This window comes from Rissa tridactyla, chromosome 6 (assembly GCF_028500815.1).
Source record: "Rissa tridactyla isolate bRisTri1 chromosome 6, bRisTri1.patW.cur.20221130, whole genome shotgun sequence".
In the NCBI taxonomy this organism is placed as follows: Eukaryota; Metazoa; Chordata; class Aves; order Charadriiformes; family Laridae; genus Rissa; species Rissa tridactyla.
In genome coordinates, this window is record NC_071471.1 from 52972777 (window position 1) to 52985100 (window position 12324).

At 41.2% G+C, this 12324-nt stretch overlaps 1 protein-coding gene across 3 annotated transcripts in view; it reads right to left on the reverse strand.

Moving 5' to 3' along the window:
* The window catches only part of ARHGAP22 (Rho GTPase activating protein 22), a 157590-nt gene that overhangs the window by 114455 nt on the left and 30811 nt on the right, over nucleotides 1–12324 (reverse strand). For all 3 annotated transcript variants that reach the window (XM_054204706.1, XM_054204705.1, XM_054204707.1), the window contains exon 3: nucleotides 5297–5384. In XM_054204706.1, the coding sequence (XP_054060681.1) occupies nucleotides 5297–5384 (88 nt within the window). The remainder of the gene's footprint in view (nucleotides 1–5296; nucleotides 5385–12324) is intronic.

Genomic DNA, 12324 nt, shown 5'->3' on the forward strand with positions numbered 1-12324 from the left:
TAATAGAGAACATGGAATAATTTTTAATGTCTGAATTTCTAATTTCCCCTCCAGGTATTTTAATTACACACCATCTCAACAGGAACTGAGATAAAAAGGCCACAAAAATGACTTAATTGGTGTTGATCACCTGAGATGTAGAAGTGTACCACAGAGCAAACTGCTTTGTAGGCATCATTCACCCTACTGGGACAAGACAAACAAGCTGCCACTCCAACCGCTCTGTGAGACATTGCCAATGACACTGACGGGCTCCCTACAGAACAATCAGTCAACAATTACTGTCCCTATAAGAGTTAGGACTCCCACCTTCTGATTCTGCCTTTCTTGATTTATTCCTTGTTATAGAACAAACAAGGCAGTGAAACAGCTTCTATTCTAAACCCTATTCTATTTTAAACTCTGCACAAAAATTCCAGGATGAGGCATTCTAATCTGCCCCAGCCTAACTTCTGGCACACTGCAACCACTAGTCCAACTTTAAAGGAGTCACTATTAAATGCAGGTCCCTTTCATAAGGGCAAGCTGCATATATTGAGTTCAATCTTTAAAACCAATTAAAGAGCTCTGACTTCTAAAGTTTTGAAAATAACCTTCTACATGTGAATCAAACATAGGCAGTTATCTTTGCTCTAACTTTGCAAAAGGCCTGAGACGACAGTTCTGAAGAGAACTGAACCGCCTCGCCAAAGAGAGGGCTGGTGACATTACTCAACTGGAGCACATAAAGCAACCTGAAGTTGCAGTTTTCATCAAGCTTAGCTGGATCAATCTGAAGTCCAGCTGATTTGAAAACTGTATTTTAGTCATAAGAGATGAAGTGAGAGATGTGATTAGCTATTGGGGAAGAAGCCAGAGGAAAGGGGGAAAGCAAGATCAACACCTTCAGCAGCAGTTTCCACTGAAATCAAATTAAACTCAACAGAAAACTGCACTCATTCTCATAGAAAGACCCAGCTAAGAGCTGTCACTGTCAACCTTAGCAGAAAGCACTGTAGCAAGAAACACAAACTAGCTGTCATCAGGGATAAGGAGACACCAAGATGTGTACCATGAGCTTTGGCCAGGAATTTTTCAGCAAGGCTGCTTTCAACCATAACATACCAGTTTGTTGAAATAGAAAAGGGCACATTTTCTTTGGACAAGAGCATTACTCTAGAATGATTTCATAGTAAAAAATGAGGCAAAAACATCTTTCCCAGAAAAAAACAAAAAAACAAAAACACAAAACCCAAACAGTAGCCACTGAGAACACTCGCCCACTATGCAAGTGGCAGATTGAGGTTCCTACTCTAAACCCAGCGCAACAGAAACTTGGGTATCCTGCCTCACAGGAGGCAATGTTAGCCAAAGAGGTAGCAGGTAATGCATGGAAAACTTTTTTCACATTTCTATCTTTTCCCTCTTACTCTCCCTGAAAAGATCAATTGAATCCATTCTGAAGCAGAACAGAAGAATCTTCTTAAAAGTCACCAAGTTTTCTACAAAGAAAAGCTATTCTCCAATCAACTGGTAAGAACTCTTGCCATTCCTATCAAAAGACAACACTTTTCACCTACTAATTTCTGAACCTTTTTACCATTTCCTTCCTTTTCCTTTGCAGCACTGTGAGATGAGACACTCAAGTTTCCCTGGAGAGTCAGAGAAATCTCATAGTGCTGCAAAGACCAGAGAATAAAACTAGGCAGACTATTTGCCACAGGACATTAAAAGCATCAGCTTCCTAAAAGGTGAGACCTCAGGAGCATTTAAGCCATAAATATTCCTTAAGACATTCTCAGAGATCAATCCCTGTGCTTCTTACACACTGCATCACACCACTCTGAAATGCACTGTAACCCCAGGCTAACACATGGTTCTTTTGCTGCCCCTAGTAATCAGTCGGCTGCTGATTCTGTTACCAGATTTGGACTCCTCTCCCAAGCAACACACAGTGGTTAATTCTATCCAGAAATACCAGCTGCTGTGTGATGATTACACCAAATGGTTAAAGCTTTGCACCTGGCCTCATACTACCCTGGCAATTTTATAAAAACATTCCCCCCTGCCTGGCTAATAGGCACTGGAATATGAGAGTAACTTGAGCCTACAGCTTATTTTGCCATTCCACTTCGGACTTCACTAGCTGTAAGGGAGAAAAGCATGGATGGATTAAAAAGGGTCCAGAAATTTACATAGTTTCTCCAGAAAAGAGGATAGAGAGCATCTCTGCCAAAGGAGGTATTTCAGGAAGCCCTGCCACCAGATCTAATGCTGGTTTGACTGTAGAACTGTTCTGCAGTCTCTCATGTCCCTAGTTAACCCTTCTCCCAGCTGCACTATACAGCTTAGAAATGAACTTGATGAAACATGAATAATACACAATGCCCATCATTAGTTCTTGTTACTCAGCAAAAAATCAATACGTGCTCTGTTACAGCACCAGGACATGCTGTTACTCTAGTCCCTGCACTCTGAGGAAGCAGCTCCCACAGCCAAGCTTTACACAGCCTGCAGAAGAGGAAAGGTGGGAAGATCCCAGCAACAGTTCCAGCAACAAGAATGCTGAAAGCCTTACCTATTGAGTTCAAAGTATTTTTTTGGAGGTAACTGGTACCACAGACTTTTGAAAACTTTGGATGTTTCCTTGCTGGGAGATCTCAGCCTCTCCTCTCTACCAGCTAAGCTGGTATCAGGACACTATGGGAACATTTTAGGAATGCTGCACTTTAACTAATGAACACTTTAATTAACGCACACTTTAATTTTGTTAGAGTTCTGCTGCTTACAAGCACAGTAAAATCCCCTATCTATATTTACAGCTATGGAATGTACTTGTATTCACAAGATCCCCAACTTAGTTAAGACGACTAAAAAAAATCTCATCACCCCTATAGCAACTATATAGTCCTAGTCTACGGGGGGAGAACCGAGGCACAATTGGGCAAAGATATGATCATGGCTGTACATCCAACACAGGGAAAGATGGGAAGTGATGGAAAATAATTATTTGGGTCCTGTAAGATCATTTGTGTTCCCCTTCCTATCTGGCATCCATTTAAGAGCTGTTCACTAAGTGGGTGTTCTGCTGGCTGGCAACCATGCAGAACAGCCATTTCAGAACACATGCAAAAAAGAAAAGGCATTTATGCCAAAACCAGCACAGAATAAGTGTACTGTGAAGAGAATGAGGAACTCTTCAGGCCACATTCTCCAGTGACGTCTGTGCCGAGTCACATTCTGTATTGACTATCTATTTATAGCATTTTTCAATACTTGCTATCCATGTAGCAACTAAGCTTGCTATAAACATGAGTGGATTTAGCTCCACAAGGTAGGGAAAACATCTCAATTTTGCAGGCAGGACAGCGGTGCACTAAGGCTGAATCCTTTTTCCAGGGAACACAGAGAAGGGCAATGTCAAAACCACAAGCTGAACACAAATGTCCTGGGATTCACAACTATGCTGTGAACAGTGTCATTTTTTTGCCACCCTTCTGGATAGCCTCTTTCAAGTAGACACATGGCATTGCTTTACCAACTCCACTGAAGCAACAGCTACCTCAGTTCAGGACAATTCTTTTGCAGGCTACAGTAACATAACCTGACAGGTTAGGGAAGAAGTGCATAATGACTACTTTCCCACCTGGAACCAGAGGGCAAACTCAAATCTGCAGGAAACTCATCCAGGCCAGTCTGTGTCTCAGTTAATGATTTCAGATCACTGCCTGAACACATAGGACCGTTCACAATCACAACAACCCAAGTGCTCTCACATCCCAGATCCACAGTGCTTTACAACCATATGGTGCACAATCATTGGAAAATGTTGCAGAAGATGTGTCACACTGAGGCACCAAATGCCACTTCCTAGGAGATCTTCCATGCAAGTAACACTGAGCCCAATGCCCCGCTGCCTATGAGGGCACAGTGCAGTACAAGAAGGAGATGGCATTAACAGATAGTGTGCAGTGATAAGGAAGAAAAAAACAAAAATAAATCTCTTCTCCCCAGGTAGTTTCCTCTGTGTCAAACAGAATGCTGTGCCTGAGTTACTGCAAAACCCTGCCTGCTGTTGTAGTTGAAAACCTTGCAGCACTGCCTGTTCCTCTTCCACTGCCTGATACTGTGTCAAGGGGTGCGCAACACAGGCATTTTAAGCCAGCCTGATTAGGGGGTAAGAAAAAGACCCCAAAGACACTGGTAAAAGCATACCTGCCTCCACAAGAGTAACACTCAACTAGTATTCCCTGTGCTGTCCGTTCCATTAAAAAAAAAAAAAAAAAGAGGCAGCCTAAAATAATAACTTTTGTCTACCCTATCAACAGCATCAACACTGTGGGGAACCAGACAATACTAAGAAGCATGGATAGGTAGTCCACGCACGAGAAACTGGCTGTGAAGTAAAGCATGACTAAGCCAGCACACTCACGTAATTTTTACCATAGTCACATTTGTCTCCCTCTTTGTTTCCAGGAACTCGGTCTTCAGGTTATTAGGAGATAGCTGTGGAAGGACTAACCTGGTTCATCTTTTTCACTCCACTGGTCTTAAACTGCTAGTGGTGCAACAGCTTTCTTCTCTGTAGATCCTGCTACCTGAAACTACCTCCAAAATATACTGCATTCAAATCTGTGCTCAGAGACAGTCCTCTCCCAACTGCGCTCAGAACTAAATAAAGTTAATACTCCTATGCCGCAGCAGGGAACTTAACTCTAAATATACCCTCAAGATACCAAGCCAGGCCACAGGAAGTATTTACAGGGGAGCTAAAAGGATTTCAAAAGTTTTACATTAAGACTACGCTGACAGACCATTAGATTTTCTACCTAACAAAATTCCAACCTCTCTTCTGTGGCAGGTCATCTATTCTCTTAAACCTTTTATCTGAAAGTGATACATTTTGAAATGTTTCCCCCCCCATTACTGTACATGAAAGGAATTACATTCAGATACTGCACACTCTTTTTCTACAAATTCTGTGCTGTGCTCTGTGTCAGCTTCTCCCATAACCAGAAAACCACATCAGCTTAGGAGACCACACAGCACTCCAGGCAAGGAGCCCCGCCAAACCGAAAAATCAAGGAGCATGATGCATCTCAACTACTATTTTCATGAGGTACCACGGCAGCAGTTATATCCAAAACAAGGAACACAGAGTAGTTTGTCAAGCTCCATTTCCAAGTCTCTAGACAATCTGGCTAGCGTACCGAATTGCTTAAAAGTGAAGTGATCAGTACAGTTTAATTATCATTAATGACAACCAATGGGAATGAGACGATGTTATGTTGAAAAGTACAAGGAAATGCTGGCCTACCTGGGGCAATTTCAAAGAGATGTTTCCCTGGTTCATCAGGATTAGGTGGCAGCTCGTTCACCTGATTACCTTGCAGTAGTATCAAACCCTGTAAGGGACACAAACACCAGTGAAAGGGGAAAGGCCATGACCAAGGTAAGGAAAAAGAAGATAAATATAACAGACACAGCAAAGTTAAGCACCACCCTTCCACTGAGTCCATTTCCTTTCCACCCTTCTAAGCAAGAAAAAGATTGAGCTAGTCATGCACCTGCCTCACCTATCCTTTCTCTCACACTGGACACTTCCGATTAAATGATCTTTCCTCTGGAATAACACTCTGAGCATGCATAGGTGATTCTCCTTGGTTTCCATAACTAATTATCCCTTGCAAAAGCTTCATCTCACATTACATCTACTCTTCCTTCACCCTTTAGCTTCCAGTTGCAGCCTGCAGCAATGAGGTGGCTGAAGTTCTATTTCTAAATCTTTAGTTCTGTAACTGAAGAAAATGGCCTGTTTTCCAGAGATTTGCAGTACACAGAAGTTCCCAGGAAGATAGGGAAGAACAGCAGCTGATTCAGGTTTGCAAGGCAACAGGACCACCTTTTAATCCAAGGGACCGCAGTTTCCCTAACAAGAAATCTAAGTCCCTTTACTTCCTAAATTCAAATGCTGCCAGAATTCAGATTCTTTTTCACCTTGAGCCTACGCATAATTAACACAATGTATTCCAGTTCGGTGCATAGCTGGTGGTATAGTATCTTCAAAGTGAACAAAGTCATCTTCATCTATGGAAAAGCTAGAAAAAGAGATCACAGGAAGCTCTTGTCCAGTAATGTTGGTATAACAAGAACGAACATGCTATTTGGACCTCATTGTTTTTCCACATCTTTTAGTTTAATCTTTGACATTTATAAAGCGTGTCCAGCTAACATTCTCTAGGACATAAACACAATAAGACAGATAAAAGGCAGTAAGAATTGGGACTCTAAAGAGTTAAGCCATGAAAAGTGTAATAAACAGTTTCTACTCCTGCACAGAACTGCCCTGGAATGGAAGCTGGGTCCAAACCATCTTTTTTTGGCTGAGCAGAAAAAGAAGTTGCTTCAGCCAGTTGTTTTCATGTATCTCTCTAGTAAACATGCAGTTACATTCTCTCCAACCAACTGGGCAACAGCCAAATCCAGGACAGATTGGAGCATCATAACATTGGTAATCAAAACAAATCCCAGTTATTCTCTTTGTCAGCTTCCAGATCCATATTACTGAGTAATACAATTAGTGTCTCATGAGATAGACAATCCAGGATTTCAACTGATGAAAGACAAGCCATCATATGACCTTTTCAATCTTCTCCATAAAATAGAGAAGCCAGTTATGTTATTTTTCATTACATCTGTTATGGCATAACTTCCCTGCCTTTGCCCCTTGGTAATACATTTTTCCTACAGATGCTTTGTTTGGAGAAACCACTGTAATAAACCAAGGAGCCAGCTTGTATTAAATGTAGATGAATTTAGTTTTACTCTTTTCTTTGAACATAGAACATTCAAGAACTACTAAAAATAAATTACCAGAGCAGCAATGCTTGAGATGGAAAATGCTTCAGCTAGGAAATAGGCTCCGAGTCATGGAGGTTTACAAGCTGGCGTTCCAGTTCTGACAACAAGCTTCTTAACACAAGCTAGAAATGTACATATAGCATTAAGAACTAATATGATATCAGTTGATCCCAGCTGATCAGATTTTCAGAGTTTCAGGTATCATTTGAAAGCTGGCAATAGCCATTTTCTGTCAGAAGATGTAATCCTCTTAAATGTTAACAGCTGCTTTCCTTTGAGGACCAATTTACATTTTGTAGAAAGAAAAGTTGTTAAAGAGGCAGTAACTCTCTCTCTCCCCCCGCTTTAAGGTACAGTCCTCTCTTAAGAAGCCCTGTAAGCAAACTAGCCAGTCTCAAACTGGGTAGTGTCTCCAAGCCAGCACAAAATAAAAGTTAGACCTTCCTTATACAATAGTATAAAGCAAGCGTAAATCCCCATTTGAAACAGTTACCTACACCTCACATTTATAGTCAAGCAGAACCCAGGACTCTGACTAAAGCCCTGTGTTACTTCAGAAAAAGGCATGCTTTTTTGGGGGGTTCTTTCCCTCAGCCTGTATTAGTAAACTTAGCAAATACATATAGGCAGGTCACACATATTTTAGGCAAAAACTAATGATACACATGCCAGGTGAAGATGTACAGTAGTATATACAGACCAGGAGATTCAGACTGTATTTACAGTGAAGAGCAGTAGCTGTTCACAGAAAAGTGCAGTCAAATTAAGGAATTTCAGAAAGCCCATCTTTCTGCAGGAAACTGAAGTCAGTGATGAAGTTCAAGGGTTAACCCAAAATCTCACACTCCAGTGCCTTCCAGAGGTTGTAATTTTCTTGCCTCAGGTCACCCTTCTCCTGCAACAAAACTAAACAAATGGACTTTCTCCATGCTTGATGCACCATATGGTGCAATGTGACCTGTCCTCCCTCCAGTGAGACGCACCTTTGGTACACGAGAGTCATGTTCACTCTAGAAGAGAGTACAGAGGCATAAATTGCTTGAACTGGCACCCTAAACCAAAGCATTTCCCAGTCAAGACACACTTCCTTTTTGATCCTTTTCAGAACATATTTGATTTTATATATTCTGTAGAAAGTTCTCATTGAAGTGACTTGGGTTTTATTCTCATTTTAACCATCTTTGATGAAATGGAGGAGGGAAAGATCAGTACGTAGAAGAGCCCACTTAAAAAACAAACAGAAAACCAACCACAGCTACGGGACAGCAGAAGGACTTGCTGCAGCCACAGTGGCAATGTGGACTGTACACCAGTACAGCTACTTTGTCCTTACCAGCGTGCACCTCATTCAGCTGTGCAATGAAGTTGCAGCAAGTTGAGCTGGTAGCATAACAACTGGAAGAAGAGTAGGGAAATAACAGAACCAGAAGAATGATTTTTCAGAGAGGAAAATTGAGGGATGCTGACTCTACCTGCGAAGAACAAGAAAAGCCTGCAACTTAGGCCCGTCTCTGGAAAGTAAGGTTATGGGTGTATATATAGCAAAGATCTTCAGATCACCTTCATGTGCATTTCTCTTTGCACATGCCAGGAACTGTGCTGAGCTCTTCTATCTTATATAACCAGCCCTTTTAGGGGGCAAAACGCTTCTCCAGAGGGCAATGACATATCTAGCTCACAGCTGTCCAATCTGCCTGGCACACAACAGAGAACTCTAAATAAACAGAGCTGAAAAGGTAGAAAAAAACCACAATTCATCTTAGCAGGGAGGCTGCATCAATTCTGACAGTTGCAGTCACCGGTAGAAAGACATTACTAAATTTAAATAGATTGACGTGTCCTTGTCCACCATCCACTCACACTGCATTAGCAATCTTGCTTGGGAAGTAAATTAATGATGCATTAAATCAGCTTAAATTCCCCAAGGTCTAACTTGATATATGCCAAAGCATGCCCCAGAAATAAGCTTCAATTCACAAGTAAGTTACTCCTCCCTCTCTCAGGCTTTGGGAGCCTGAGATGGCTCAGAAGCTCAAGGGGCAGGCAACAGGTCACAGACTTTACAGTAAGCTGAAGGTTCAAATCCAATTTTTGATGATAGCATCACCTTGCACCCTTTCAAGGCCTTGTTGCTTTGAGGAAGAATCTTAAAGAGGACAAGCGTTCATACCTTAGAAGTATTGCTGTAGTCCTCCCTAACAAGACCAATTGAGAAGTCCTGCCCTGTACCAGGCTGTGTGGAGCCAGGGTTTGGTAAAGAAAAGCTTTAACATGAAACATGAGTGGAAAGATTCCTTTTCTTCACTGAGCCCCTCAACAAACACAGTTGGTGGCAGAACACTGATTATCCTAATTCTTATACCATTACTTTTAACACAGCACTTTGGTCACTGTTACAAATGCTTACAAGATGGGAGTGGGGGAAACAGTGGGGCTCAAATCTGCCCTCAGGTGTGCATTTCTGAATCCCAGGGCAAACCACAACAAAAAAAAAAAGGACAGAGGAAAAAAAAAAAAAAGACAGTAAAAAAGGAGGGTACTTAAAGTCGATACCAAGTGGTTTATCTAGAATGGTTGCAAGTTTTAAAATGAAGGAAAAACAACAAGTAAACAGAACAGAATAAAATTTCAGCACCCTTCCCTCCCAATTCTGTTGTCCTACATTTTGACTTTCAGGTTCACTGAAATTAGAAGACATGCTGAAGGCATTCCAAAGATAACAGGAAAACACTGGAAAGGCAACATTACAAAATTGCAAATGCATCACCAATTATTCCAAAAGGATACAGAAAAGTATCATATACAACATAATGTTCAGAGTCCAGTGGCCAGAACACATTCTAGAAAATTCTACTGTTTTCTAGAGCTGCAAAAGTCAAGGCCACTGCAGATGCACTAGAGCCTTTTATCATACCAAGTCAATACTGAACGAAAGGTTAATGAATTAACTGCAGAATGGTTTCTGTTCCCCTGGAAATTGGGGAGGGCTGCATGCTACCTCCTACCCTGGGAATAGAAACAAACCCAAAGCTACTTTAAAACCCCACACATATATTGACAGAGTAAATAGGAGCATCAAAAGCTCTTTGCAGGTCAATCCTCCCCTTCCCCCTTTCCTCATGGGGACACCTGAGAAAATACTGAAGAAAAGCAACGGCTGCAAGTTCACTCTCTAACCTTTGGCACAGAGGTCAGTCTGACGGAATGGACTGTGCAACTATGTCATAAGGCACACAAACACTCATGCCTTCAACAGTATTCAATCCATTAAGGCCACAGAATAACTCCTCTTCACTCCAGTAAGTCTCTGCCATTCTCCTGACATCAGATTACAGCTCCACCTTTTCAGCATTATTTTCACAGGAAGAATATCTACAATTCCCACTAAGGACCCGGAAACACAGGTTTTCATAAAAATAGGCAATGCAACATCAACAAACAAAAAGACGTTAAGATTTCTCTTTTGAAGCATTACGGCATAAATCTCACTTGACTTCATCAGAAAACAGTAAGAATATGACCCTCTTCCAGGCTACATATAAATAATCAAGTAGAAGAAGATCAATGGGAATTTCAGTGAAGCTATTGATTTAGTTTTTGCACACAAGCTCACAGACCATACTCAACATTTAAAACAGAAAGATTTAAAAGAAGCATGAATATCTTTAGAGCTGAAGGAAATCAGAGATTAATATCAACTGATGAAAATATCTACATGGGCTGTAACAAAGACCTTCCAGAGTCACAGCTTTCTTCTAAGCCATGTGGGCATGCCTGTACCATTGTCCCTTCATTTCAGAGATTCCAAGCAACAGCTATCTACATGTTCCAAAAGCACATCTAACCTCTGGGATGTGTACAGTCCTAGCTGAAGTCAGACGTAAATCCTAGTTTGGAACTGATACAAGAATAGTCAGGATGTGGTCCTCTATCATCCTATACAAAATGGCTTCCCCCAGTGATAAATGTATGGCAACAAAGAAACTCCTTCCAACATGACTACCTGAGGCAGCTCCTTCCTCATCATGTTCACTGATACAGTTCAGAAAATGACCAGCTCTCCCCATGCATTTTATGGGAAGATAGGGTGCTTTTGTCTTAAACGCACAAAATCCAGCTGTTGCTTGCAGAGTCCTAAGTAACAACAGGTTACATCATCGAGTTCAAGCCTTTCTAGCCTTTACACAGCAGGCTATCCATAACGATGGATCAAATCTCTGATTAGGTAAGTGCAAGACATAAGATGCAGCCAACATGCTCCTGCATCTACCATGCATGTGTCAGGCTCACAGGGGAAAATTCATTTCCTTTCTCACTCTACAATGAAATTTATGTGTAACAGTTAAGCACGCAGCTGTATCAAGCAGTTTAATAATAGGCTATAATGAGAGCGTGGATGGTGATGATATTACACCAGCTGTCTGTCACTCTGTAATGCCTGTACTGACTCATCAGGAGGCAGCAGTACAGGGACACTGTCTGGCTTATTCAATTATGTTCCCTCTGATCAATGACTCTGGTTAGAGGCCTGACAGTCTAAACAATGACTACATGAAATATGCTGCATAATATACTACAGCAACTAGGAAAGCCCTTAGCTTAAATGCGTCAAGAATATTTTACAGGCATATTGAAGAACTTGAATAAGAAATTCTTCATCTTAGCTGTAAGCTTTATCCCATCCTGTAGCGTAACACATCGCCCTACTAAGTGATGTATATATAGAAGGGTCAGAGAAGCAGAAAATCATCCGGAATTTAATGCTGGTCCAGACTGACAAATGCAATGTTCTCAGCTCCGCATTCACCCTAGGTGCAGCAGCACTGTCCTCTCATTATAACTTGTTTTAGAGAAACACATTTAATTGTAAGAAATTGGTGCTAGACCAGCAACACACTCACAAAAGGTATGTGAAGCAGCAAGAAGTTAGTCAAAAATTCCATTACTTAATACTTGGCTTAAGAGAGACATACTTGTGCAATGTTCACTTTAAGAAGAAATATTTAAAATACCACCAAAAAGTTACAAGTTAAACATGTCATGTGCCCATGGCAATGTTGCATAGTCACTGCCTATTACCCTTTATCACCAGCAAAGTGCCCTACAGCTACTCGGCACATAGTTAACGAGAATCTCCCAAGTCCTTTGCAAGAATAAACGTGCTTTGGAAAGCTTTCTTGCACACATTTGTTCTCCCATGGACAAACTGATACAGCTGATCTAAACTTACTATTTTAAGTAGTCCTACTGTGGTTCAATTTATTCAATTATCATTTAGTCGTTGTTATTAAATTATCTAACCACTAGTTGACCTTTTCTCTTCTTGCTAGCTCCCAAAAACTTTGATCCTCTCCCTTTCCTCTGTTTTCTTTCCACAGTCTACTTTGGGACAGTTCTATGACACTGTCCAACACATATTGCACAGCAAGACTTAACCAGTGTTTTCCACCAGGAGAAGTATTCTTCTCTGCATTCATGCTCAAA